We start from the raw sequence: 27,631 nt of genomic DNA, 5'->3' as shown, positions 1-27,631 counted from the left end.
ACATGAGCACAACACAGACCCCAAACTCACAGTGAAAGTCTCAGGGTTTTGAAAACATGCATGCATCATCTCTCGTCTCTTATCATCATGATCGTATCTTGATATGTACTTTGACGAGACATGTCTAATGCTGGCATATAAAAGGGGACAGCCGCAATAGGGTTTTTCCATTTATTATATCACACCATATCCTCAGCATAATTACTACCAATACCTGTCCCAATATATTCCAACTGGTCTGAGAGGACATTAAACTTAATAGCCAGTCAGTCTCTTAGCTCTCTCTCTGTAAAAAAACCAAAACATTTTGTATGCTTTCTCCATTACCTTCGGAAAACAAACACAATGGTTATTTATCTTTCTCTCACGCACCCAGTCTGACACACTAACGATGATGATAAATGTTGTTTAGCGCCCTCACATTTAAACCATTAGGGGCATGTTCCCAGGTGTTACCTCGTCCTGACTTTAGATGATTTAGAAAAAAAGGAAAAATAAATAAAAGGGGCAGCCGCAAAGGTTTGGGTGTCGCGATCGAGCTCCTAGCCACCAAGGCACCAGAGCTGAAGGTTGGTGTCAAGTAGTCATGGAGTTGGTTTAGAGACCCGGCTGGGTCATTGTGTATTAGCGCTATAGTTAGTAAGGCTGTCACTCGAAGGGGTGTAGGGTCGGGGGTAAGGGTATAAGAAGGGGGGTGGGGGAGGACACACTAACAAAAAGCGGACACACACTCAAGTCCTTATTGGCAAAAAACCGCACACTCTCTTTGGCTTATAGCCTCACATCCTACGTCTGCGACATCACTTATTCTTACTAAATAGTTGCATACAACTAGAGTGAACCACAAGAGAGCTATGTAACAACAGATTACATGTTGATCGCCGTCAAAATGTGTCGTCTGCTAAAATCTACAAGAGCAGGTAACTCTACAAGGCTTTTGTCGCAAGTTCCGTTTTGCACACGGCTCTCTGAAGACGGGCGAAACTACCTCGGGCACTTGATCGCATTTTCAGGTGAGGATGAATCAGAATTCTGTTTTTAGTTTCATGTATTTTTTCTGTGAGATAAATCTTGTCAGCACGATACATATCGTTGTTCGCGTCAAGCCCTCTAGAGGTGAGGCAGACAAATTCTTTTATCAAAAACAATTAGCACACACCCAAAATGTCGGGTGTGTTCTTCGATCAAGCTGTAAACATCCGCTTTGGTTTTGCATTCTACTTCTTTTTGGTTGTTGTGCAATTGTTACAGATTTTCTCTCAGACTGATTTGAATAGTCAGCTGCTTTGTGTGTCGCGTCATACCGGTACATTTTGGATGGTTGTGTGATTAAATTGATTTTTAGAAGTTATTTCAAGCTATTAATTTCGTCCGTCCCTGGGGTCAGTGAATCGAGTGATTGTTTTGACGCAGATACAATGCTGTGTACATTTTGCAATGCCGAACATCCCGATGCTGTTTATGTTTCTTCCGTCTTTGATTGTTTTAATCAACAAATGCTCTCGCTGCATGAGTTTCGTTAATCTAAACGGTAAACCATGAACAATAATGAATTTTCTGTATTGAAACTTCCTGTACTTTTGGGTTATTCAGGAAGTTAAAACACGTCCACCCTATGACATGACTATACACTCAGAACGCCTGAGCCAAAGCATATAAATAGCCTGCTGACAACCAAAATTGGGACATTTTGAAAAAAATATTGTATTTTGAAAAAAATATTGTAAAAAAACTAGTACATGTGGAGATTTACTTTTTGCACACAATTAAAGAAAGATCTTTCATTGTTTCAGAAATGTACTTTGTATTTGTCAAAAGGCTTGTTGTGTTTGTGTGGTATGCTATTGAAAATGTCAATAAATAGCCTGCTGACAACCAAAATTGGAAAATTTTGAAAAAAATATTGTATTTTGAAAAAAAATATTGTAAAAAAACTAGTACATGTGGAGACTTACTTTTTGCACACAATTAAAGAAAGATCTTTCATTGTTTCAGAAATGTACTTTGTATTTGTCAAAAGGCTTGTTGTGTTTGTGTGGTATGCTATTGAAAATGTCAACAATTTAAATTAAAAAAAGTCCAGAGGCACCACATAAATACTACAGACATGTTTGAAAATATGCACAAAATGTTGTTAGTGAATACTCAAAAAAGAATTTACTAACCTGAATGAGACAATGAGATGACTGGGTGATGACTATGATGAATATATCCATGTAGAAGAAAAGAAACACTTGCTGTCACAGTATTTACAGTGCCACACTTGGAAGCACAGCTCAACGCAAAACGCCACACCACATTCCAGGCACCAGAATCGAGTCCCATTGCGTTGGGTTTTATCCATAGAAGAAAAGAAACACTTGCTGTCACAGTATTTACAGTTTTTGTATAAATGAATTGTTTAGAACTCGGTTTATGCACGGAGAACATCCTTCTTTGTGTGCCACACTTCGAAGCACGGCTCAACACAAAGCGCCACAGCCATGTGGCCACAGAACATTCCCGGCGGCACCAGAATCGCGTCCGTCCGCTTGCATTGGGTTTTGGCCAAAGTAGCATTGACACCTCGAGCTCTTGATTTGGCTAACTCATTCACCCTCATCACTCACTTATCCATCTATCACAACAACACTGTTTGATGCACACACAGTCACTGCACTGCCTTCCTTCTGCACGCCGCTTCGCTTCGCAACAACACTGACAACTCGCGACATTTTGGAATCCTAAATATGAAACTAAGGCATGGGTTGGTCCCGTCAATGACCTGTAGTATCCAAACTAACCAATGAAATCAACTGTTCTGGGAGTTATTTGTCGCGTATGGTAATGCAGCCGACCTCTGAACCTATGACGTGGGTTTTCGTATGGAAAATCCCCAGCGTGGTATTTTCCACTTCCAACGCTACTATTATGGCGCTGTGTGGCGAAGCGACTCACGCACCTTACGCACGGATTCTGGCGGCGTGCTGACAACGGCATGATCAGTGAACGCTTGTATTCGGGCGGCGCGTCGCGAAAAAGTTAACTCTTCTCACGCCATGTAATTTTACACTCTTCCTATACCTGTAAACCAAGCATTTTTGGGGAAATTGGTAATTTAACCACCTACCGAATTAAAAAAATCATTAAAAAAAAAGTTTTCATTGCATTGCCCTGAAATTTTTTGTGAGAATGACAAAATGAATGTACAAGACATTGATGCTCAAACTTGGGTAGCAGAAGACGACACGGTCACACAGCGAAAATAAAAAGGTTGAAACTCACAGAACTCGTAACCTGTCACAATCGTAAGCACTGATTTTCGGATCTCCGATCACTTCGTCGTCTTCTTCATCGGAATCAGACTCTGGCTCTGGTGCTTGCAACACTCTGATCGCATGTGCAGTTTCCTCATCGATTCGGCGACCTCTTCCAAAGAAAATCCTTCAAAAGCATCGTCGTCGCTGTCATTATTGCCTAACAACTCTGCCCAAAAAGCGCCCATTACGTCTCTACACCACAAATCGCCACAAACGAATCTTCTTTTGTAGTTTTCACATCGAAAACAAGCACGCTCCCGCAATTTGAAGGAAGATGGCGGAAGTTAAAACGTTCTTATTCAGTACGCATGCGTTGTACTAGAGGTCAGTATGCAAATGAGCCAGTTTACGACATAGATTTTCTCGGCGGTAGCATGAAGAGAGTTAAATAGAGGAAGTTTAGTTGGTTTGTTTGTAAGTTTGTGAAACTGTAGTTATATTGATTACCAGTAGTTGATGATAAGCTGAAGTTGCTATTTTCACTTTCAGGCTAATCGGTAACCACAGAAACAAGAGTTATGTCTGGTCCTCCTCCTCCCTACCCTGGTAATGATGGTGCTTACCCTCCACCGGATTCCAAAGGACAAGGCCCCCCTCCTGGAGGTAAAGTATACTTATATTTGTAAAAATTTTTTTATTTTTTGCTTGTTTGCGTGTTTTTGATGGGAAACGTTTTTATTATTTTAATAAGGAATGTTTTTTTGAAGGTACTATTAACAATTATTTTTATGGCGATAGTTAAGATATTGGTTATGGTTTTGATACTTGAAAAGTGGTTTGGTGTGGGTGTGTCAGTAATTATGCTGATGATTGAGATGTATAGTCTGAGTCTGAATGCTAATTAACATAAACTTTCAGTAGTGATAATGGCGACTGAAGTGGTTGATCTTGTTAACTGTGACCCAATGTCCTTTGTTGTCAACGCTGATACAGTGATAGTGTACCTGAACAGTAAAAAAAAGTTGAATTATCTTGAAATATGAGTTTTTACAACTAATATTCTTTTGTATTCCCATCATTTATTGATGATCATGCACATTTGTTGTGTTCAACATTGTCAGCTTTAAAACAGGTAGAAAACATCCATTAATCTAAACGCAAAGGTGATACGGCTCATGTTTGCTTGCACTTGCAGCAAATGTGGCGATGCTTCAGCTCTGCCAGTTTACTATTTTTAACATGCAAATCTGCGATTAGAACTGTATACGTAATGATATTCATGCACACTGACAAAACTTGGAAAGATAGAAGAAATTGTAATTCAATCCAGATGATTGATCAGATTATCTGTGTTCAATTCTCGATGAACACCAGAAATCTACTCATTGAATACCTACTGGGGATGTGCATTGATACATGCTCAACTAGTCTCTGTTAGCCATGAGAATCATTTGCAAGTAGTAAAGACAGAGCGCCCGCTAAACACCCAGACGATAATTCATGTGAAGAGATGACGTAAATTGTCATGTAGGAAATCTTCTGGGTAACGCGAGTCAATCCACGAACATCACCTCAACGTTTCAAATGGAAGCCTATCAATGTGTAATTGTTTGACTTCTTAGCTAAGATCTAGTACATGTATATCTTGTAACTGTACATAACCCTGTTCACATCAGATATGGGTCATTCTCAGAAATGGTGGTCCAAAGTGTTACATACAAAGTAAAAAATAAAGTGTCAAGAAATACAAAATAATTGTTTTTACTATGAAGTCTATTGTTTGCTATTCATAATAATGCAAAAATTAGACAAAAAGAGTAATTGGTTGCTGAATAAGAGACGTTTTGAAGTGTTGTATTTACGTGATGAATGTTGTAACATGGAAACCAAATTCCAACTTTAAACCACCTAAGCCTTCAATCCTTTGTGCATTTTTTATCAGTTCTGCAGTATTTTTGTGTTCTACCCAACACATTCTAGTTATGAAAGGTAAGGACTTCAACTAATATTGGTTAAAAAATGACATTTGGAACTGACTAAGCTGAATGTCGTAACACAGAAACGAAATGCTTGAACCACTTTCGGTTCCTGTGCGACAGACATGAATCTGCACTGTTTGGCCTTTCCTGCCGGCAAAACCCGTCTGACCCAAAATAACTACACAAAACACAATTCGTCAGAGTTTGCTGTATTTGTTGAAAGTTCCTGTTGCGTTCAGATTACCCATTTTAAGTACTTGATGAATGTCGAACATCGACAATCAGAGGATACGAAAACTTCTTGGCTGCTTTGTTCCGCTAAACTTCGCGCTTTGAGAGACTGTTTGCACTCGATATCCTTCCGACACTACATTGTCGCCATCCGCGGTGTGTAAGTTTGTGACAAAGCTTTGCAGGCTCGACAATTAAGTAAAAACTATCTTCAGTCGTAACGTAGGTCGGGAAACGACGCCATGAGTTTCAGCAAATGATATGATTCTGGTGTTTTCTGTGAATATTTGGCTGTGATTCAAAGGACTATTTTCTTGTTCGAACTTCCTGTGCGCCAAAGAGCTAAAAATAGCCGTGATGTGGCAAAAGTCATGGAGCACATTGCTGTCCGATGTTCGCGCGTCGAGTCCGGATACGATGCGTTACGACATTCATAATTTTTTGTTCAAAGCCCGTAACTTCAAATTCAGCGTGAGTTTTTGCAAAGATGTGTTGCTACGTCCAAGACTGAACTCCTGACTGTCGATTGCAGTAATTTGTTGGTGTTTGCATTTAGCCATGAGACTGAACATATTGTTGATCACGAAAGTCGTGTAACGCTTCGGCGATCCGGAAACGGCCGAACTTCGCAATTGAAAAGCACACAAAAACAACACCAACGTATAGAAACCATTTTTATTGACATACAACAATGCTTTAATGTCTCAGGAATAGATTCAGATGAAAAAAGTCGTGGTAGAAATAATTTTAATTTACTTTTTCATGATTTCAAATGTGTCACCCCTACTCACTCTCACTGGACCACCATTTCTGAGAATGACCCATATACAAAGCAGACATTTCCTTCTCCACCCTTCAGAGTTGTTTACTGCACATATTTCTTTGTGTGGCAATTTATCTGGCAGTGAGCCAAAATTGCTTGCCTATGAGCAGATAACAACACTTGTCAAGAGTTTGGAGCAAGGGGGTCAGGACAAAAATTACCAGCAGAGATTGTAGTTTACATGCTTTACTAGACATGTTGGAGTATGATTTACCTCCTACACTTGACTGTTACTGTTAGGGATCTTACCTTTCCCCATAATTATGTTCAATGATAGGTTGATTGTTACAGGTTCATGCAATCATAGCGTCCCACCTAAACTGGCCAAAGACAGCGCTTGAACTTAAGTTTCAAATGGTGGTGATCAGCACAGACATGTAGTTCCAACCATTTAAAACTTAAATACTTTCCTTTAGGGTTACTTGGATAGCTTTTATGGGTGTTTTTGTTTTGGGATGTGTTATTTTTCTCATGAACAAATAAACGTTGTTATTACAGCAAATTATAGTTTTAATTCCTTCAAATAATATTTAAATAATCCATGGAGTTGACAGAAAGCAATTGACTGCAGTGTATCCTCATACTAATACTTATATTTATACCAATTGTTTACGTTCAGTAGAATCATTGAGCATCTGAATTTGTTGCATGTCATGTTGGACTTGTCAATGTTATTATGATAAAGCATATTATTATGACAATGATAATATTGTGCATGTGTTTCTGGTGTGTACGTCAAGTAATTCAACTTTTGAATGTAACTATTCTTTCCTTTCTATTTTTCCTTTCTTCTTCTTTTACCCAGTTGCAGCCTATGGGGTGTATAATACAGGTACTGAAGCATGCATCCAATATCCGGACCGTGTTTTATGTAGTTAGAACATGAATGTTCCAAGCTTTGCAAATCATCCCTCAGTTTGTGACCAGTTTTAACTGACTACACCTATCTGACAAAGTGTTTGTTAGCTTAGTTTAATTTGTGATCAAAGCAAAATGCTGCAAAGATTTCAGTAAAAAAAGAAAAAAGAAAAAAAGTGAAGCTGTTGTCTGTATTATATTTCTTGTTAGATGAGATTTTGTTAACCAAGTGATCAATTTTGTGAACAAGAAACAATTGACAAGTGGCTCTATCCCATCTCCCCCCTTTCCCCGTCGCGATATAACCTCTGTGGTTGAAAACGACGTTAAACACCAAATAAAGAAAGAAAGAAAGATAAAAAACTCAAAGTGAATTTAAGCTGTTTGCAGGTGTTGTCTGTATTTCTTTTTAAATTGCTTGATGTAGACATAATTATGACCAGGGTCAACACCGTTCCAGTAGGGCAAAAAAAAAAAAGGTCTGTTTACGGTAACATAGGCCAAAAAAATAGGGTCGGTAGGTCGGGATTTTTTTGTTTTTGTTTTTGTTTTTTTTTGTTCCCAAAAACCATATTAATTTTTACGTTATTTTGCAAAAAAATTTTATTTTTTATTTTTTTCCCAAATGCCAAAAAAAGTCTAGGGTCGCGCGAAAAAAATAGGGTCGGTCGGGTTACCGTAAACTGACTATTTTTTTTTTTTTTGGCCTAGTGAATGTATGTAGCTATTCAGAAACATGAGCACACTCCAGTTGCACAGTGAAACCCCTAATTAAAGACTTCCCCGTTTTGAAGACCTTGCTTCATTTTTAGTTTTGTTTATAACCTCTGTAAATTTACCCCCCCCCCCCCTCATTTTAAGTCTCCCTCCTTTTTAAGACCTCATTTCCTCAGGTTTTTCAAAGTCTTAAAGGGGTGGGGGGGGGGGGGTTCCACTGTACATGAGACTGATGGAGACTCTGTAGATAATCAGAAATGCCCAACCTGTCTTAGGATTATTTAAATATTTAGATGAGAAAAGTTCCTCTGCTGTACATTTTGAAGAAGTCATGATAAAAAAGATGCTGTTTTGCAAAAGCACAGGTTTGTGATGGACAAATATATCTGGTACCGTCTGTTGTTGCCACTGTTTTAGTTTTTGCAGGATTGTTGGCATAATGGTGCGACTTGTTCATTTAAGATTGAATTGCTGATGCAGTATTGCAAAATGTCATCAGTTATTCCTAGTGTTTAAATGCAAAGTGTCATGTTTTTGTTATTTACATTTTTTTTAAATGTGTAAATGGCTTAAATATGAATTCATAATAAGATTCTTGATGTAGGCAGCACAGTGGTTTGTGTTAAATTCAATTAACAATGCATGACAGGCTGCGGTGAAGCATGAGGACATTGAAAAGGGCGTGGTGAAAAGGGATCAGATAAAAAATAAACAAAGGTGTACACAATTACTGAATTAGTTAATTACTGACTTGTGGTTTTTAGGAAAACTTTTATTATGTTTGTTGTACAGTACTTTGAATGTCAACACACAGATTTTATATTAAACTTTGTTTTTCTTGGTTGGCCTTTTTGCCAGCAGTCTAAAGTTTAGGTTCATTGGTGTTAATAATGATGATGGTATACTAAATTTGATTCATAAATATTTTCCTTTTTACATTTAGTCAAGTTTTGACTAAATGTTTTATTACATAACAGGGGGAATCGAGACGAGGGTCGTGGTGTATGTGTGTGTGTGTGTGTGTGTGTGTGTGTGTGTGTGTGTGTGTGTGTGTAGAGCGATTCAGAGTAAACTACTGAACCGATCTTTCTGAAATTTTACATGAGAGTTCCTGGGTATGATATCCCCAGACGTTTTTTTCTTTTTTTCGATAAATGTCTTTGATGACGTCATATCCGGCTTTTTGTAAAAGTTGAGGCGGCACTGTCACACTCTCATTTTTCAATCAAATTTATTGAAATTTTTGTAAAGCAATTATCGACGAAGGCCGGACTTTGGTATTGCATTTCAGCTTGGTGGCTAAAAAATTAATTAATGACTTTGGTCATTAAAAATCTGAAAATTGTAATTAAAATTATTTTTTTATAAAACGATCCAAAATTACATTCATCTTATTCTTCATCATTTTCTGATTCCAAAAACATATAAATATGTTATATTTGGATTAAAAACAAGCTCTGAAAATTAAAAATATAAAAATTATGATGAAAATTAAATTTCCGAAATCGATTTAAAAAGAATTTAATCACATATTCTTACTCCAATTCTTATGAATGCATTGACTTTAGTCCCACATGCTAGATGTCGAAAAACCTCTCAAATTACCTGCCCTTAGTAGGGTGGTAACCAAGCTAAAAGCGACGCCATAGCCGTTGCTATGGCCTGACCTTGCTCGGTTACCCATAACACCCTGCGCACTACGTGAGCGCCAGCATCCGTAATAATCATTCTCGACTTTCGACAACGCACGGTGGACGTGTCCGAATTTCGCTCTCACTTTTGGCCTTCACATGCCTGCTCGTCCGTGAGACTAGCCGGTTCTTGGGGGTCTACCTGTCCGTCTACCTTTTGGGTGAGATCTTTCCTTTTTACGTTTGGAATGTAAATGTTGTTAGCTTTGTTTTGAACACGCACGCAGATAATTTTGTTCTGGGTGACTGTTTTTCGCCGGTCTTAAAATGGCCGACAACAAAGCTAAACTGAGTGCGAGACTGGAAGGCGACAAGGCTCTTAGCCCAGTGAAGAAAGCTAAAGCTAAGGGTAAAGCCAAGAGCGTTGAATTGCCTATTATGCGGGTAGAAGATCCGTCAAATAGCACTTCGTTTGATGTTCCTATCCCTCCGAGGACGGGTTCCGTTCGTTCACAGCTCGCGTCCCCTGATGGGGGTGAGGAGCCGGGGCCTTCAGCCCTGGGCTCGTTAAAGTCCGAATTGTTTGATTTTATTTCTCAACAGTTTGCGTCTCGCTCAGGGGTCCCTCCTCTGCCTCCGGCGGTAGGGGATCCTTCCTCCCTGGCTCGGCTGGGGTCGTCGTCGTCGTCGACTCTGGCGACTCCTGCGGATGGGGGGGGGTGGCCGGGCGGCCATTTCTTCTGCGCACTTGCTTGGTGCACCTGACCAGTTCGGGCCTTCCCTCTCTGCCTCTGGTAGTGCTGCGGTTGCGCTCGAACACTCTCTCCGTAAGGAGAGGGGGTCTGCTTCCTCTCTTTCTCTTCCCGCTCAGCTTGCTTTTAGCAACACTGCAGTGGGAAGTCAGCTCTCTCCCCTTGTGGGAGAGGGAGAGAGGGGGCATGGTAGGTCACAGCCCGGGCTTGGTCCCGCCTTGTCCCACTGGGGGCAGGGGGCTGTGTCGGCTTCTCACTCTTTCCCACCCACTGGGCGGGACTGGGTGGGGGCTGGTGTAGCGGCTCACCCTTTCTCGCCCGCCGGGCATGATCGGGTGTCCGCTGTTGGACTGGCGTCTCAGTCAGTGCCGCTATTGTCCACTGCTAGCAGCCGCCCCTCTCCCCAGCAGGGGTGGTGGGGTGGTGGGGCAACGGGACTACAGCAGGTTGACGGGTGGGGGCGGCCTTTCACGGTCTCGCCTCTCACTCAGTCTTACCCCTCGCAGGGTTCGCTTGCTGCAGCTACGAGCCAACACCCACCGCTTGCAGCGGGCGGGGTAGCTCAAACTGGCCAGACTGGTTTTGACTGTTGGGGCCAAGCGCCCGGTCAGCGGTCTACCAACAATGGGCCTGGCGCGGCTTTGTTGGGTGGCCCCCTCCCCCCGCCTTCTTGGCGGGCCTCTGTGCCTACTGTCTACCCTTCTACCCCAGCGGGGCAGGGGGGGGATGGTGGGTGGCAAGCGGGATCGGGTCAAGCTTTTGTGGCTCCTGTCTCCCCTCCTGTGTACAGTGATACTGTAGAGGCTGGGGATTCGGATTCTTCTGTGGAAGATGAGGAGTGTGTAGTCTTGCCTTTTGGGTTTAGGCAAGCCATGAGAAGAGCGGCTTGTGTGGCAGCTCGTTACTTTCCGGAGGGGGTGGTGGATTCAGGACAGGATGTCTCTTTTCCACCATCCGCTGCGAATGATTTTCGGCCTTCACAGGAGAGTTCACAATCGTTTCGTTTTGTGGAATCGCCTGCCGTGGCTTATCACATGTCGCAGCTTTTGGCTCGACCGGCCCCTCAGGGCAGCGGTCTGTCGCCAACTCCTTTCCCTTTGTTGCATGCTCATGATACAGCGCCTGCTTCAGCCGATCCATGGCTAGCGTCAAACGCGCAGGCTACTGCTTTTTCGCCGTTAGTGCAGAAAAAGCTGGACTGGAATGTGAAGTCAAGGAACTTTGTTCAGACTTTTGCTTTGCCGAGGGCAACTTTGCCAATTCCGCCAGAGTTGCTTGCCTTGTTGCCAAAGCAACCTTCTGCTAAGGAAGGGGTCTCGTTCTCGGACGCTTTTCTCTCTTCTCTGGAGGAGATAGGGTGTCTTGATCTTGAATTGGCTTCTATGGCAGAGTCTTTGCTCCGAGCTCTTACTCGAGCTGTTGCTGGCTCTTTGGAGCCTTTTAGACTCAGGGAAGACGCCTCAGCCAGTGACATCTCCAAACTGCTTGCTGCTTTGGGGATGGTGAATTCTGAGAGGATGAGCATTTCAGCGAGGCTGTATGCTCATGCTGTCTTTTCACGGCGTGATTTGCTGCTTTCTCAAGCAGGCTTTTCCCAGCAGTCCACTGTGGACTCGCTGCGTTCCTCACCTTTTGTTGAGGGCTCTCTCTTGGGTAGAGTAGCCCTGGATGCAAGGCAGCGGGAAGTTCAGGAGGCTAAAGACAGACATCTCGTTGGGATTTCGTTTAAAATCCCAAAGAAATCTCAGTCTTCTTCTAAGCCTTTCTGGAACAAGAAGCAGCACAGCTCCTCTCGTCCTAAGGAACAGGGAGATAAGGCCGCACCAGCTAAGGGTGCTCCTTATCCTAAGAAACCCTCGTTCGGGAAGGGGAGGGGTGGGGCTCGAAAGCCCTCCCCCCAATGAGGCTCTCCCGATCACATCACCCCTGTTCCCCCCACTCTTGTGGTGGCGGGTGGCCCCACCAGGGCTATTTCCATGTGGCAGGCGTTAGTGCACAGCCAATGGATTTTACGGGTGGTGCGATCGGGATTCCGGCTGTTGTGGGAGGGGGAAAAGGCTCCCTTGACCAGGGTTCCTCCTCCCTTTCGTTTTCCGGCCAGCCAAGAGGCCAGAGTGGCCATAGAGACAGAGATCAGGTCTCTTTTGGCCAAAGAGGCTATAGAAGAGATTGTGGATCACTCCTCGCCGGGGTTTTACGGACGCCTGTTTGTAGTGCCCAAGGCGTCGGGCCGCTGGAGGCCTGTTCTCGATCTTTCGTTCTTGAACAAGTTTCTTCGGAAGATCAAGTTTCGTATGGAAACACCAGCTTCGGTCAGGGAGGCCCTACGCCGGGGAGATTGGGTGACTTCGGTGGATTTGACGGACGCCTACTTTCATATCCTTATGCATCAAGTGGACAGAAAGTGGCTTCGTTTCCGCTGGGGTCATCGGATCTTTCAATTCAGGGCTCTGCCCTTCGGGCTGTCCCGGGCCCCGTGGGTTTTCACTATGGTGATCAGGCAGCTGGCCGCGCTGATCAGGCAAAGAGGTATTCGTCTACGGACGTACCTCGACGACTGGTTGATTCTGAATCAGAGTCAGTCAGTGTGCCACTTGAACACTCAGGTGGTGTGGAACCGGGCTCTGGGCCTGGGGTTCTCTGTGAACCAAGCGAAGTCGGAATTGACTCCCTCGCAGAGGTTTGTTTACCTCGGTATGGCGTTCGACACTGTCGCTTGGACGGTCCGGCCTACGCAGGAGAGAATTCAGAAGCTTCATGCTCTCATTTTGGCCGTGGCTGGCAGCCAGCAGGCTTCGGTGAGGGTCCTTACCTCGATTCTGGGCCAAATGGAATCTATGGCAACTCTGGTTCCCTTAGGGAGGGTGTACAAGAGGCCTTTCCAGGCTGCGCTCAGCTCTCTCTGGGAGCCGGCTTCGCAGGATTGGGACAAAATCGTCCCCACGCAGGGATGGTTCAGTCACGCGACTTCTCGGTGGTTGGACCTGGACTGGATCTCTCAGGGGGTTCCCATCTCTCTGCCCCCTCCGGACATAGACCTCTTTACGGATGCGTCGATGGCCGGGTGGGGGGCTCACATCGGGGGCCAGACGGCCTCCGGTCTTTGGACTCAGTCCCAGCGTCTTTGGCATATCAATCGCCTGGAGTTAGAGGCGGTTTCCCTCGGTTTGCTTGCGTTTCTCCCTCTGGTGGGCGGCAGACATGTCCGGTTGCACACGGACAATACCACTGTCGCTGCCTACATCAACAAGCAGGGAGGAGCTCGGTCGTTTTCCCTGTCAGACAGGGCGTGCGAGGTTCTGGTGTGGTGCCACTCGCATCGGGTCACGATCTCAGCAGAGTTTCTTCCGGGCAAGCTCAACGCACTGGCGGATTCACTCAGCAGGTCCTCTCAGGTGTTGCACACCGAATGGACGATCACTCATGGGGCGCTCCAACGCCTGTGGGCACAGGTGGAGAAGCCCATGATTGATCTATTTGCAACGAGGTTTTCAAAGAGACTTCCCATTTTCGTGTCTCCCTTTCCGGACACGGAAGCTTGGGCAAGCAATGCGTTGGAGATCTCGTGGAGCGGCCTTCAGGCCTACGCATATCCTCCCTTTCCTCTGCTCAGCAGAGTGGTGAAGAAAGCAGAGCTGGATCGTCCGGAGCTCCTGCTGCTGGTAGCCCCCTGGTGGCCTTCCCAGCAGTGGTTTCCAGATCTGCTGTTGTTGGCAAAAGGAGTTCCGATCCCTCTAAATCTAGTGCGGGGAGAGTTCGTTCAGCCAAGAACAGGCATCCCGCACAGAGACCCGCAGGCCCTGCGCCTACACGTTTGGAGACTGTGAGGTCGGAACTGCGGAAATCTGGCGCTTCAGACTTGACGCTGGATTTGGTTTTTAAGGCGCATAGGTCCTCGACTGCGTCTGTGTATGCTTGCCATTGGGCTGCCTGGGCCAAGTGGTGTAGGGAGGCGGGGGTCAATGCTGTGGCCCCGCGCTCGTTACAGGTGGCAAATCATCTTTCTTTTTTGTCTGCGCAGGGCAGTTCGGCCTCTGCTTTGAGAGTCAGACGTTCTGCTATATCTGCTACTCTGAGACAGATAGGCAGATTGATTAACGTTAACGGAGTGATTGCTAGTGTGATCAAAGGGGCCGCTCTCCAGGAAGCGCAGAGACGGACCTCTGTCCCGGCATGGGACTTATTTTTGGTTTTAGAATTTTTGCGGTCTGCGGCGTTTGAGCCTTTGCAGGCTGCTAGCCTGACTGATTTAACACGCAAGACGGTTTTTCTGCTTCTTCTGGCTACCGCTCGGCGAGGCAGTGAGATACATGCCTTGTCGGGTTTGTCGGAAGACATCGCGTTTGAGCGCGATGGTTCAATGTCTCTTCATTTCCGGCCTGGTTTTCTCGCGAAAAATCAAAAACCAGGCCAATCCCCGCCCGTGGTCCGAGTCCCCCCGCTTGGGACTATTCTAGCTTCGCACGATCCTGACTTAGCTAACTGTCCAGTTAGGGCCTTGAAGTCTTACTTGGCTCGCACTCAGTTGGTTAGGGCCAAAAGCCAGAAACTTTTGTTCATTTCTTTGAACACAAAATATGACAGGGACATATCGAAATTGACCCTTACAAGATGGGTGGCGACCCTCATTAGACGAGCATATGAGTGGTGGCTCTCTCAGGAGAGGGGGGGGCGTTCAGTCCTTCCTCTGACATCAGCTCGAGTACATGAGGCCAGAGCCTGGGCGTCCTCTGTGGCCGTCTTACGTTCAGGGCGATTAAGCGATGTCTTGCAGACAGCTTACTGGAAGTCAGACGATGTTTTCATCAGCTTCTACCTTCGTGACATCTCTTGCACGCGACTGGATGGCTCCAGTGCATTGCCGGCTTTGGTCGCTGCAGGGCAGGTGCTTGCAAGGACATAAGTAAGTTCCCTCCGCCTTTAGGAGGAATCTGCATTCATAAGAATTGGAGTAAGAATATGTGATTAAATCGAAAATTTTTAATTAAATTTTGATTTAATATAATATACTTACCCAATTCTTATAGTTAATACCCTCCCATCCGTCCCCGCTGGATTATGTCCTTGGGGGTTTGTTTGACTAATAGTCTCGAATGATTATTACGGATGCTGGCGCTCACGTAGTGCGCAGGGTGTTATGGGTAACCGAGCAAGGTCAGGCCATAGCAACGGCTATGGCGTCGCTTTTAGCTTGGTTACCACCCTACTAAGGGCAGGTAATTTGAGAGGTTTTTCGACATCTAGCATGTGGGACTAAAGTCAATGCATTCATAAGAATTGGGTAAGTATATTATATTAAATCAAAATTTAATTAAAAATTTTCGATTTCATCTTATTCCTTGTCGGTTCCTGATTCCAAAAACATATAGATATGATATGTTTGGATTAAAAACACGCTCAGAAAGTGATAACGAAGAGAGGTACAGAAAAGCGTGCTAGTATGCAGCACAGCGAAACCACTACCGCACTAAACAGGCTCGTCAGTTTCACTGCGTTTTGCACGAGCGGCGGACTACAGTCATTGTGAAAAAATGCAGTGCGTTCAGTTTCCTTCTGTGAGTTCCACACCTTGACTAGAAGTAGTAATTTCTCCTTATGCGACTTGTTTATTGTTTCCCTATTAAACGAGCAAAAAAATAGACACAGTCTCGCTGAGATTTTTTTTAAAGTCATTGGCTGTGTTGTCAAACTGGTTTTTGTTGTCTGTTCGAGTAAATGTGTTATGTTTTGTCATATTTACCTCCCTGAACAGACAAGTATCATTTGATATTGTGTTGTTTTTCTTTTTGAATTTTTTGTTACATGCTCACTTTGTTTTGAATTTGTTTCAAGGATTATATTGCTCTCTGATTTTTTGATTTTTGAATCATTTTGACCAGTTCATACATTATGCACATACAAAGACAGCCTTTACCTGGGGTTTTGCTTTAATTTTTTTTCAGTTTGCAATCATGAGCGAAATTGAGACAGGATTAACCGACGGGTTCATAACAGTGGATATTTTATTGAAGATTATAGACAACATGCAACACACACACTGTTTTTATTTACAGAATACATAGTATTTATTGCCCAAATTTGGGGATATGTCATGATGCTGTGGTTAAAATGCACTCAAATCCTGCACACTGAAACATGCACATGGACTATAGCAAGAAACAACCAAATAAATTAAGATACATACTCAGAAACTATTCATACAGGCTTTCACTCTCTTCCTCCATTGCCAACTGTCGCACAAACACACCAAAACGCGTGTACAGAAATACATGCACACATGATCCTCACACACTCCTACAACTACTCTATATATTCTAATATCCCATGACCTCCCTTCTTTGTCTCTGTTATTTCAGTATGGGTATATATGTTGTATTTTTATAGCTCAATAAATACATCATGGACTCCAAAAAATATATGATAGTGCAGATTCCGATTTGGGCAAAGGACTACTTTCCTCCCGACCTTTGACCTCGCTCGCGCCGAACAATGTGACACATTTGTATGAAGTTCTAAAATCGTATTGCACGGCTCAGAAAACCATATCAGTTGCACGCAAAAATGAATCTCAGAACTGATCTGATGTATGAGATGCAATAAGCAAAAGTTTCTTTCATTATGAAAGCAATGCAGGTCGAAAAAAACGAACATTCAACTTACAAGATAACCAGATGCTAGCGAACCAAAACAAAAACACGAGTACCCTCCCCTTGCATCGTTAGCAGACGACTTTTGAGAATCTGTCGGTAGTGTGTTTTGCCGGTGTGCGCCTTCAGCTATCAAACATCGGCTGTTTCACGTGTTTTGCGAGCAAGTCTACTCTTTTGCCTGGCTCTGCAGTAAGTCCACATATTTTTCCGTAATCCAGTCATATTCCTTCAAAATGCAATCAATCGGCGGTGAACGAGACGTGTCGGTCGCGTTTTCCTCTCACCCATACCAGTTTAAGTTCATCCATGCAAACACACTCGCAAAACAGTTTATCACGTAGATACATTTCAAATAGGGAGCAAATGGTTAAATCTAAACCTACATATTTGTTCCCTAAGATTTGCTTCTCTGTCAATAAGCCTAATTACACACGTTCGAGAAAAACAACGTGGAATCAATTCTGAATCGAGTAAGCCAAATGGGTCCCAAACCCGTTTCGCCCGTTCTGCCGACCTGAAACGCAAAACAAAAGAATTGTGCGCTTCAACTAAATTAATTTCTATTCGACTTCATTACTTTCTTGCAACTTATGAACCTTTACTTAAAGCTTTTAAATGGTCTGAAAGTAGTGTTACCGCGTACTTATCGATGCACTCATTCGTTTTATTTTTTCAGCGACGGTCACTTAGTTTAAGGTTGCAAAAGGGCTAAGTCTCGCTGGCAACAGTTTTACCCTGCACAGATCGCAACAGTGCCGCTAGTAGTCTACACTTTGTGTTTGATGGTAGAATGGGATATACAGATTACAACACTCGTGGTTTTTTATATGGCTTGTATTTCAGTCAAGACCCAGCGGGAATATCAATCGAGAGACACTCGCCAAAGGCTCGTGTCTCCCGATGATATTCATCCGCTGGGTCTTGACTGAAATACAAGCCATATAAAAAACCACTCGTGTTGTAACCTATACATACAGCTGCATTAAGTCTTTAGATGAAAATTTAATATTTCATTATGCATGTACTTTGTTTCTTTCTTTTTTGTTCAAGATGCATGACAGCATGTAACATTATTATTTCACCATCTTCTTTTCTTCCTTTTTGATTGATTGGCTCACGTAAGTGTAGCCTATGCGATCGTAACTTTGTCTGTCTGTGCGTGCGTGTGTGTGTGCGTGTGCGTGCGTGTGTATGTCTGTGGTAGAAACTTTAACATTTCGTCATTTGAAGACGTCACATTATGACGTAAGAGGGTTAGACGTCACGCGAAGGAATTACTGAAAGTCTCGGTCATTGTTATTTTGAGCGGGCCGAGACTAGTTGGCAGTCGTGTCCCTGTAAGTAGGCTACATGCAGACAAACAGATCTAGATCTAAGTGTCTCGCTTTCTTGCACAGTGTCACCTATGCTTACTGTGTGTGTGTGTGTGTATGTGTGACGGAGTGATTGAGTTTGTGTTACTGTTTGTCGATTTCTTACGTGAGCCTTGAAGGCTTCGCCTCTTGTTTATATTATGATTTCTTAAAAGGGAGAATTTAAACAGACCTGTCAGAGAGTGTAACAAATGTCTTGAAGGTTGGATTAACTTATAAGTCAAATGGCAGTGCCAGGTACCAATTTTTTAGGAACTTCCGAAGTAAGAAAAAAAGTATTGGCTGCACCATTCTTGGTGTTTTTCTCTTCCGGATTTACCATCTGCATGAAATGGAACAGCATACACATGTACATATTTAGTTTATTGGAGATATTAATGCCTGTTAGGCCACACAAAAAAAAGTCTGTTTACGGTATCCCGACCGACCCTTTTTTTTCGCGCGACCCTAGACTTTTTTTTGGCATTTGGGTTGGGGGAAAAAAAAAAAAAAAGTCTTTCTTTTTTGGCAAAATAACTTAAAAATATGGTTCTTTGGAGAAAAAATTTTTTTAAATAAAATAATCCCGACCTACCGACCCTATTTTTTTTGCCTATGTTACCGTAAACAGACTATATTTTTTTTGGCCTTATATGTATGCCAACAATTTATTTTCAAATTGGTATTGATTCTAACAGCATACGGTGCACCTTATGGGGCACCACCTCAAGGCCCTTATCAAGGTACAAGTATATCTTTTGCAGCCCTGTGTTGTTATCTGTGGTTTTGCAAATCATTTTAACACACTTGACACCCAAAGGTTGATGGCACAATAACAGCTGCAGTACTTCTCTGAAGTGTTAGTCTGTTACAATTGCATGTGTGTGTTAGAGACAACTTCTCAGGGTGGTTTATATAGTAACATTATAACTAAGAAAACTGTTTTTCTTTAACAGAAGGTGTTGTGATCTGAAGTGTTACAATTGCATGTGAGTGTTAGAGATAACGTTGTGGTAAATATAGTCTCAGGGTGGTTAAATAATGAAAAATTATAACAAATAAGAAAATGACAGTTGTTGTTTCACAGAAGGTGTTGAGATCTGAAGTGTTACAATTGCATGTGAGTGTTAGAGATAACTTTGTGGTAAATATAGTCTCAGGGTGGTTTATAATGTAAAATTACAAAAAATAAGAAAATTGTTTTGTGTTTCAAAGAAGGTGTTGTGAAATTGTCTTAATCAATTATCAGAATGAACTGTTGTTAATTGTTTTATAACACTTTGTTAACATTGCATGTACATGTGTTTCTGTTATTATTGTCATTCAGCTAATATGTTCATGTCAGCTTAAAATACATTTAACCACCCTGTGTATATTATATGTACTGCATAGCACATTTCCATTTATTTTCACCTTCTGCTATTCACTAGACAGACTAACTGGTTATGAAGCATTCATGATTACTTCAGACCTCCAACTCTATCTTCCTAGAAATGCATCTACTGTACACTGGAACTGAATTACTGTGAACTAGGGCACCGTGACCTTTTTGCAATACAGCAGATGAATTTGATATTGTCAACCTTCACAATTGTGTTAATCCAAATGAATTGTTTTCCCATGTTGTTGCAGAAAGTAGATTTCCCAATAGATGCCACAGTTTATGGTTGATGATGTTGCCGTTTAATGTGATGACACCTTTTTTCCATCTGTTGTTCATTTTTATTACATAGGATATGATTTGTTGATACTGATGTTGCACTGTAGATCACAAGCTTTCAATGACTTTAGGGAATGTAAAATGGGCTTTTAACTGCGTGGATGAGTTTTTTCTCATGAAACTGTTATTTGGAATGTGGGTCCACAGACAGAATTGTACTTATAGCAGGAATGCATGCAAAGCTCATCGGTCCACAAACAGAATTTTACTTATAGCAGGAGTGCATGCAAAGCTCATTGGGTCCACAGACAGCATTTTACTTAAAACAGGAGTGCATGCAAAGCTCATTGGGTCCACAGACAGAATTGTACTTATAGCAGGAGTGCATGCAAAGCTCATTGGGTCCACAGACAGAATTTTACTTAAAACAGGAGTGCATGCAAAGCTCATTGGGTCCACAGACAGAATTGTACTTATAGCAGGAGTGCATGCAAAGCTCATTGGGTCCACAGACAGAATTGTACTTATAGCAGGAGTGCATGCAAAGCTCATTGGGTCCACAGACAGAATTTTACTTATAGCAGGAGTGCATGCAAAGCTCATTGGGTCCAAGACAGAATTGTACTTATAGCAGGAGTGCATGCAAAGCTCATTGGGTCCAAGACAGAATTTTACTTATAGCAGGAGTGCATGCAAAGCTCATTGGGTCCAAGACAGAATTGTACTTATAGCAGGAGTGCATGCAAAGCTCATTGGGTCCAAGACAGAATTTTACTTATAGCAGGAGTGCATGCACAGCTCATTTCAAGATTGCTTGCAAAGTTACACAGTTTTGGGTCATGTGACCTGAGAGTATAAAGCACCATGCACTGCCAAGCAGTAATGCTATTCTTAGCAAGGATTTGTTGTACACTCTTATGCTGTAACTGTGTTTTATCTCTGGATGATAATTCATATCAGACATATGCATGTATACACATGATGCACATTTTTATTTTGGTCCAAACATCTGTTGTGCTGTTAGCATATTCTTTGTGCATCTTTTCTATTTATGGTTTTGATTAAATGTCATAGTAGTGATAGTACATCTAACTATCAAACAATGAAGCGCTCCTTTTTCAGTTTCTTTATTTTCTCTTCTTGGTTCAACTTCAGCAGAACTGTGTGCTAACATTGTTTTAGGGTGTTGGGTAGTAACCTGACCTTCCATTAACCACTAGTTTTATTACTGAACGTTTCTTTTTTTACTTCCCATTTGTGTCTGTCATGTTTATGGGTTGCGGTTATGAAATTAAAGGCCCCTCCTGTTTTTGGAACCGCAGGAGCTTTCTAGTTTGCTGTTAGGTAGATTTTTGGTTCCTCTTTCCTGTCATGCTCTCTTTTTCTTCATGAATTCTTTTCTTTTTTCTGCCTTCTTGCTCATTCACCTGTATTTTTTCCAAAAATCTCTTCTCTTGCCGCTTGTCTCGCGATTCATGTATAGTTTAATCTATTAGTGTTCTGGTGTAAGTCCAGCAGTAGATAGGTTAAGCCTATTTTAACATACTGGAAACTGGTAATCTTCCAGTAGGTATTAATTTAGTTTTACTAAAGCCTGCTGGGACACAAGTAATGGGTTAGTGCATTTGTAAACAGGAATCGCTTGACAAGTGGCCCCCTTCATCCCCCCCTTCCTCGTCCTGATATGGCTCTACGTAGTCGGCTGGACGTTAAGCAACAAATAAACAAACAAACAAATGTTTATGGTTTTGAGTGTTCCATCTCTTAAAAGTCTATGACTATTGTGCACATGTGCATGATTTGCTTCTTTCTGCACATTATTTTGTAATTTAAACACAAGTCCTAATTAGCATGTTGCAATAACTTTAAAGAATATACCATTTTCTTCCAAGGAGCACCAAATACCGCATGATCATCAATTAACCTCCTAAATGCAGATCCCTGAAACATCCGCTACACACAATGATTCCTATGATTATGACACATATCTGTTCCCATTTCTTCTGATTTTCTGCAATGTTTGAGCTTGTATTATTTTGGAAAACTTGCAGTTGTTATTTTGCTACGATACGATTTTTTTCAAGAACTTTGAAATTGACAGTTACTTTCTATGCTATGGGGGTAAAGGGAATAAACAGTGATTATACCTTTGTAGATTTCTTAAAAGCCTTCAAATCCCACAGTTAATGATACTTTTTCTTCGTCAATAGCCCAGGGCTATGCTCAGCCAGCGTATGGACAACCCGCTTACGGCCAGCCGCAACAACCAGGCTACGGTCAACCGCAACAACCAGGCTACGGTCAACCACAACAACCAGGCTATGGCCAACAGCAACAGCCAGGCTACGGTCAACCGCAACAGCAAGGTTACATGCACGGCAACACTACCGTGGTGGTGACTCAACCTGCCCTCACCATGGTGCAGACGTTCCGCGAGTCACCGGTGCACACCCGGTGCCCCCACTGCCAGGCCGAGATTGTCAGTGCCACGCACTTTGAGACTGGAACCTTTACCTGGATCATCTGCCTCATCCTCTGCCTTGTGGGGTAGGTCTTTCCGTGGAACTTCCTTTTTAAGATGCATGTACACAGACACATGCACAAATCCACACACACTCCTACAAATACTTTATTCTAATACAGCTGCATTCAGTCTCTAGCTGAACATTTTATATTTCATTATGCATGTACTGTGTTTGTTTGTTTTGCTTCAAGATGCATGTAACATTATTATTTCACGATTTTCTTTTCTTCCTTTTTGATCGATTTATAATCTTTAAAATGGAGGTAAATTTGCAGAGTTAATGAACAGCATATCTGAAAAAGGTAAAAAGGAGAAAGTCTTAAATTGGGGGTCTGAATGGGTCGGTTCCAATTTATAGTGGAACCTCCGTTTTGAGACCTTGAAAAATCTGAAAAAATCGGGTCTTAAAAAGGAATGAGTCTCAAAATGAAGGTAAATTTAAAGAGGCTATGAACAAAACATCTGAGAAAGGAGGGTCTTAAAAAGGAGGAAGTCTTAAGTTAGGGGTCTTAATGGGGGTGGGCGTTCCAATGTTATGTACTGAGCTATGAGTGACTCTTTGAATTTTAATGTTTTCTGCCTGGTGGGTTAGTTGTTACTGGCTATGGACTTTGTTGACGTAATTGTAATGGTTTGTTTACCTGGATCCTCTGCCTTGTGGGGTAGGTTTTACTGGCGATGGGTTTTAGTGACTGTTTGAATTTTAATGACTTTTTTGCTTAGTGGGTTAGTTGTTCCTGGCTAAGGATTTTGTTGACCTAATTTCAATGGGTTGGTTTATCAACCAGAGCCTTCGTTCATTCTCTCACTTTCTTTACCAACAGATGTGACTTTGGGTGCTGCCTGATCCCATTCTGCGTGGATGGATGCAAGGACGTGATCCACACCTGCCCCAACTGCCGCCAGCAGGTCGCCCGCTGGAGCCGCATGTAAAACTCGCTCACGTGAAACATGCTCACAGCTTCACCTTGTGGCACAATTCACCAAGGTGTCGCACGTAGCATTCTGAAATGTTTGGCCGAATCAAAAGTTGCAAGAAATTAAAGTTTGGAGAAATGCTCCAGGATGAAGTGCAGCTTAGTATTTTTATAACGAGTACCTTTCACTTAACTTAACACAGTTTTTTTTGTCACATTCCAAACGCATTAAAGCTAAGCACAAATTGGTAGTGAGGCCAACCTTTTTTTTAATTTTATTTTTTAAGAGATGTGATGCATGCAGGGTCAATACCACTAAAATAAATCATCCCTGTTGTTTAACTTAGTGTGAGACTGCACTGCAGTTTTTCAGTTACATGTCTTTTAAACAGCCTCTCTTGCAATTGATAGCTTTTTGTGATCATTGTGTGTGTTCACTTGTTAAACAGTTGTGAAATGTTATCATTGATTACTTTGTTCATGCAAAACTGTGATAACTGTGTCAATTGAATGGTGTACTCTCTAGAGTTGATTTTGTTTGGAGTTTTGTTAGGTGCTGGGGAAAAATCTAACTGACAGAGAAGAAAAACATTTGTTTGTTTCTTACCTGATTTTTTATTCGTAAATTGTTTCATGCTGAGCATTGTTTTGAGCATATTTAGTACACAAAAACTCTTCTGTGTGACCGTTGCAGAGAATCCCAATTTTTTTTAAAGTTTACAAATCTGGTTAAAATTAAAAGTCCAATCACGGATTAAGTCCTTTGCAAATATTTTGTTGTGTTCTTTTCTCTTTTTCTTTTTTGCATATGTTTTTGAATGAATGTTTCATTGCAAACTCGTGGCTCTTCAACCTAGCATGCGCTACCCCTAAGGTAAACTCATGCTTAAGACTTGAACATTGCTTTCATAAGTATTCTAGAAAAAAATGGGTTATGGGTAATTTTTTTCTGAAATCAGTCGTTACGATTGTACATGTAATTGATATACAGATGTATCATGCATGACTTCGCTGGGGTCAGGTAGTATTTTGAAAAAGGTAGATTCTTAAAAGTAATGTCTAAATAGGATGTTTTTATTGTATGGATGCAGTCTTTGCATTCTTTCTCACTTTAGATTGTTTACTTTTGTTTATTAAGAAGTGTTTTCTGTCCTTTTCATTACATTGAGTGTTTTTCACTATTTCTGAAGTAGAAAGGATTGGTTTTGAGGGAGTTTTTGATGATGTCGGATTTGCTTTGATGAAGTTAGTTTTACTGACAGTAAGTTTGGAACGTTAGTAACCCAGTTTACTGATATGATGTACATGTATAATAATCAATGCCTGTATGGTTTGACTTAGTCTTCAAAAATACAGTATACTATTCAATTTATTATGTCTGAACAGATTTTTCTGTTTATGAAATTTCAAAGTTCAGTGTTCTCCTTTTCCACTTGTATTATTTTGTGGGATTATATTAATTAAGGTTTGAGTCAACTCTGCTTACAGTGATTTTTTCAGCTTAGTTGTCAAACTTGTGGTTGTTAGGATGTGTTTAACTCTTGGTTGTCAAACTTGTGGTTGTTAGGATGTGTTGAACTGTATTTTGAAGGTGTACCAAAAATGTGTTTGCTCATTCCTTTGTGGACAAAGATGAAGCTACCCTTTTTGACTCACATGCGAAGCAAAAGTGAGTCTATGTACTCACCCGAGTCGTCCGTCCGTCCGTCCGTCCGTCCGTCCGTCCGGAAAACTTTAACGTTGGATATTTCTTGGACACTATTCAGTCTATCAGTACCAAATTTGGCAAGATGGTGTATGATGACAAGGCCCCAAAAAACATACATAGCATCTTGACCTTGCTTCAAGGTCAAGGTCGCAGGGACCATAAATGTTGCCTAATAAACAGCTATTTTGCACATTTTTCCCATTTTCTCTGAAGTTTTTGAGATTCAATACCTCACTTATATATGATATATAGGGCAAAGTAAGCCCCATCTTTTGATACCAGTTTGGTTTACCTTGCTTCAAGGTCAAGGTCACAGGAGCTCTTCAAAGTTGGATTGTATACATATTTTGAAGTGACCTTGACCCTGAACTATGGAAGATAACTGTTTCAAACTTAAAAATTATGTGGGGCACATGTTATGCTTTCATCATGAGACACATTTGGTCACATATGATCAAGGTCAAGGTCACTTTGACCCTTATGAAATGTGACCAAAATAAGGTAGTGAACCACTAAAAGTGACCATATCTCATGGTAGAAAGAGCCAATAAGCACCATTGTACTTCCTATGTCTTGAATTGACAGCTTTGTGTTTCATGACCTTGGATGACCTTGACCTTGGGTCAAGGTCACATGTATTTTGGTAGGAAAAATGTGTGAAGCATGTGAGTCGTATGGGCTTTGCCCTTCTTGTTCTACCTTTGTGATGCCACAGTTTTGTATTGTTAGTGAAATCATCTTCAGTATTGTGAGCATTTTATCGTGAGCATATTATCCAGAGAAAATGGGCCATCATTTTGTGCATCGATCAACACCAGTGCAACTTGTAAACTTTAGTGACAGAGTAACACCATGACAGATTCCTAGATACAAGACTTTTACGTAAATATATAATTTTCCATAAATTTCAACGCCCCAGCTGTCGAGTTTTTTTCTTTTTTTTCTTTTCACAATCAGTGTAATGAAAGTATGTATGAACCACAGCTATGCTCAAAATAAACAAGATTTCACAATCCCAGGTGTGATTTTTTTAAAGATGACTTTTATTAACATATCTGTATTGTTTTCATTCATATTCAAATTTAGTTAGTAGTTTTTACCCTCTGAGAAAAAAATGCGTGTTTTTTTCTTCCATATCACAGATCTGATATTTTCGTTCTTTTTTTTTATCAAGATTAGGCCAAGCCTAACACCTTGAATCTTTCAGTTCTGAGGTCTGCTTATAAGAAATTCCGGTCAAATCATTTACCCTTGAAATTGGCAGTGATCTGTTTTTATACTGTCATCTTTTGTCTTTTACTTGAGAATGATGTGAAAACTGGTAATTTCTATTTTATATATGATTTGTGTGAGGTAAGGATCTGTTGGTTAATGTTAGACAATCAGAATTCCATTTTGTTTGGTAATGTATTTGATAATTTTCCTTCAGCTTGTTGAGTGAGTTTTTCTTTTTCACGATTTGTTAAAGAAAGAACAGAAATGAAGCTTTAACATCCTCAGGAAAGGATGTGAGAATTATTTGGAGGGTAAAGAAGAGCATAATTATTTTGATAAAAACCATTTTTATAAGTGCATGATCACTGATCGCATTTTGTTTTCTTTCCTTATATTTAGTGTTGGTATTTCTTTTATGTCTGATTTTATTGTTGTTTTTTGATGAATAAACGTGTTGATCAAACATATTGAACTTGTGTCTTTTTGATTGCAGTCTTGGACAAATGAACCTAATTCTTTATTTTTTTCTCAGAAACATGACCAAATGAAGGAGAGTGTAAATGACGAACTCATAATGAAGGGAAGTAAGCACTCAATATAAACAACAGTAAGTGAGAGTTATGTGGAACCAGTCTCCTGGCAGCTGAAAGAATAAGAAGCATTAAAATCAACAAGCACAAAAGTCGTTTGCTCATTTCAATGCCTCTAAGTCTTATTCTCTCAGGTGCTAGGACTAGGAGACTGGTTCTGCGTAGAACTCGCTTGTTCCTGTTGTCTATAATTAAAGAGGTTGCTTCCCTTTGGTATAAGATCAGAATCATGCATTTAATAAAGGATGTGTACGTGTGGGCGCTTTATGTCAACACTAAGTGCAATGATTTGGAATTTTAGTCTACTTTTAGTTTTATTCAATTGCTCATCTAAATGTTTGCTTTCTCAAACTAGAGTATTTGTTTAGACCAGGAACCAACAGTCAACATGTGCCCGCCCATTAGAGAGTGTCTGCAGTAGCACTAATTTCAGTGTGGACAGTAATTTTTGCTGACCCATATTCCAACTGCTGACACAGAATGAGAATTGGAAACAAGTATGTACTAGGACTCAAAACAAAGAGAGGCAACATTGCTGCATACTTCTCATTTTCAGTTTCAACGTAGCTGTTCTTGGCTTGGTGCAACATCATATTCATAGCAATATCTGCAGGCATGGGAATTGAAAAGTAAAAAATTAGTAAGGAATTCTGAATAGCAAAGTCGACGGCGCAAAGTGCCTAGCCAGGGGCATGACCCGGATTTTTTTTTCTCTCCAAAGAACACAAATGGTGCAATTTGGTGTCATCTGAGCTCCAAGTTGCCATTAAATTCAGTTTTTAGAA

At 41.5% G+C, this 27,631-nt stretch overlaps 1 protein-coding gene across 6 annotated transcripts; it reads left to right on the top strand.

Moving 5' to 3' along the window:
* The first annotated feature begins 888 nt into the window (after window positions 1-888).
* Window positions 889-26,723, top strand: LOC138958225 (cell death-inducing p53-target protein 1-like). Of its 6 annotated transcripts, none has more exons than XM_070329324.1 (5): window positions 889-1,013; window positions 3,789-3,902; window positions 18,931-18,975; window positions 22,103-22,439; window positions 23,241-26,723. In XM_070329324.1, the coding sequence occupies exons 2-5, from the start codon at window positions 3,818-3,820 to the stop codon at window positions 23,347-23,349; spliced, it is 576 nt and encodes a 191-aa protein (XP_070185425.1). In that variant the 5' UTR covers window positions 889-1,013; window positions 3,789-3,817; the 3' UTR covers window positions 23,350-26,723. The 6 variants fall into 6 exon arrangements, with proteins under 6 accessions (XP_070185425.1, XP_070185428.1, XP_070185426.1 ...); XM_070329325.1 differs by lacking the exon at window positions 889-1,013 and adding an exon at window positions 1,014-1,116; XM_070329326.1 differs by lacking the exon at window positions 889-1,013 and adding an exon at window positions 1,286-1,306.
* Window positions 26,724-27,631: the final 908 nt, after the last annotated feature.

The sequence above is a fragment of the Littorina saxatilis genome, linkage group LG2 (genome assembly GCF_037325665.1).
Source record: "Littorina saxatilis isolate snail1 linkage group LG2, US_GU_Lsax_2.0, whole genome shotgun sequence".
NCBI lineage: Eukaryota > Metazoa > Mollusca > Gastropoda > Littorinimorpha > Littorinidae > Littorina > Littorina saxatilis.
Note: the sequence above shows the minus strand (reverse complement) of the source record. Positions and strands in the feature narration are given on the sequence as shown.

What these genes read in the sequence shown, in the direction of transcription:
- LOC138958225 (XM_070329324.1), top strand. Translation starts at nt 3,818, where the DNA reads ATGTCTGGTCCTCCTCCTCCCTACCCTGGTAATGATGGTGCTTACCCT. An exon ending in ACAAGGCCCCCCTCCTGGAG is followed by an intron (nt 3,903 to 18,930) that starts GTAAAGTATACT and finishes TGATTCTAACAG; the next exon opens with CATACGGTGCACCTTATGGG. An exon ending in CTCATCCTCTGCCTTGTGGG is followed by an intron (nt 22,440 to 23,240) that starts GTAGGTCTTTCC and finishes CTTTACCAACAG; the next exon opens with ATGTGACTTTGGGTGCTGCC.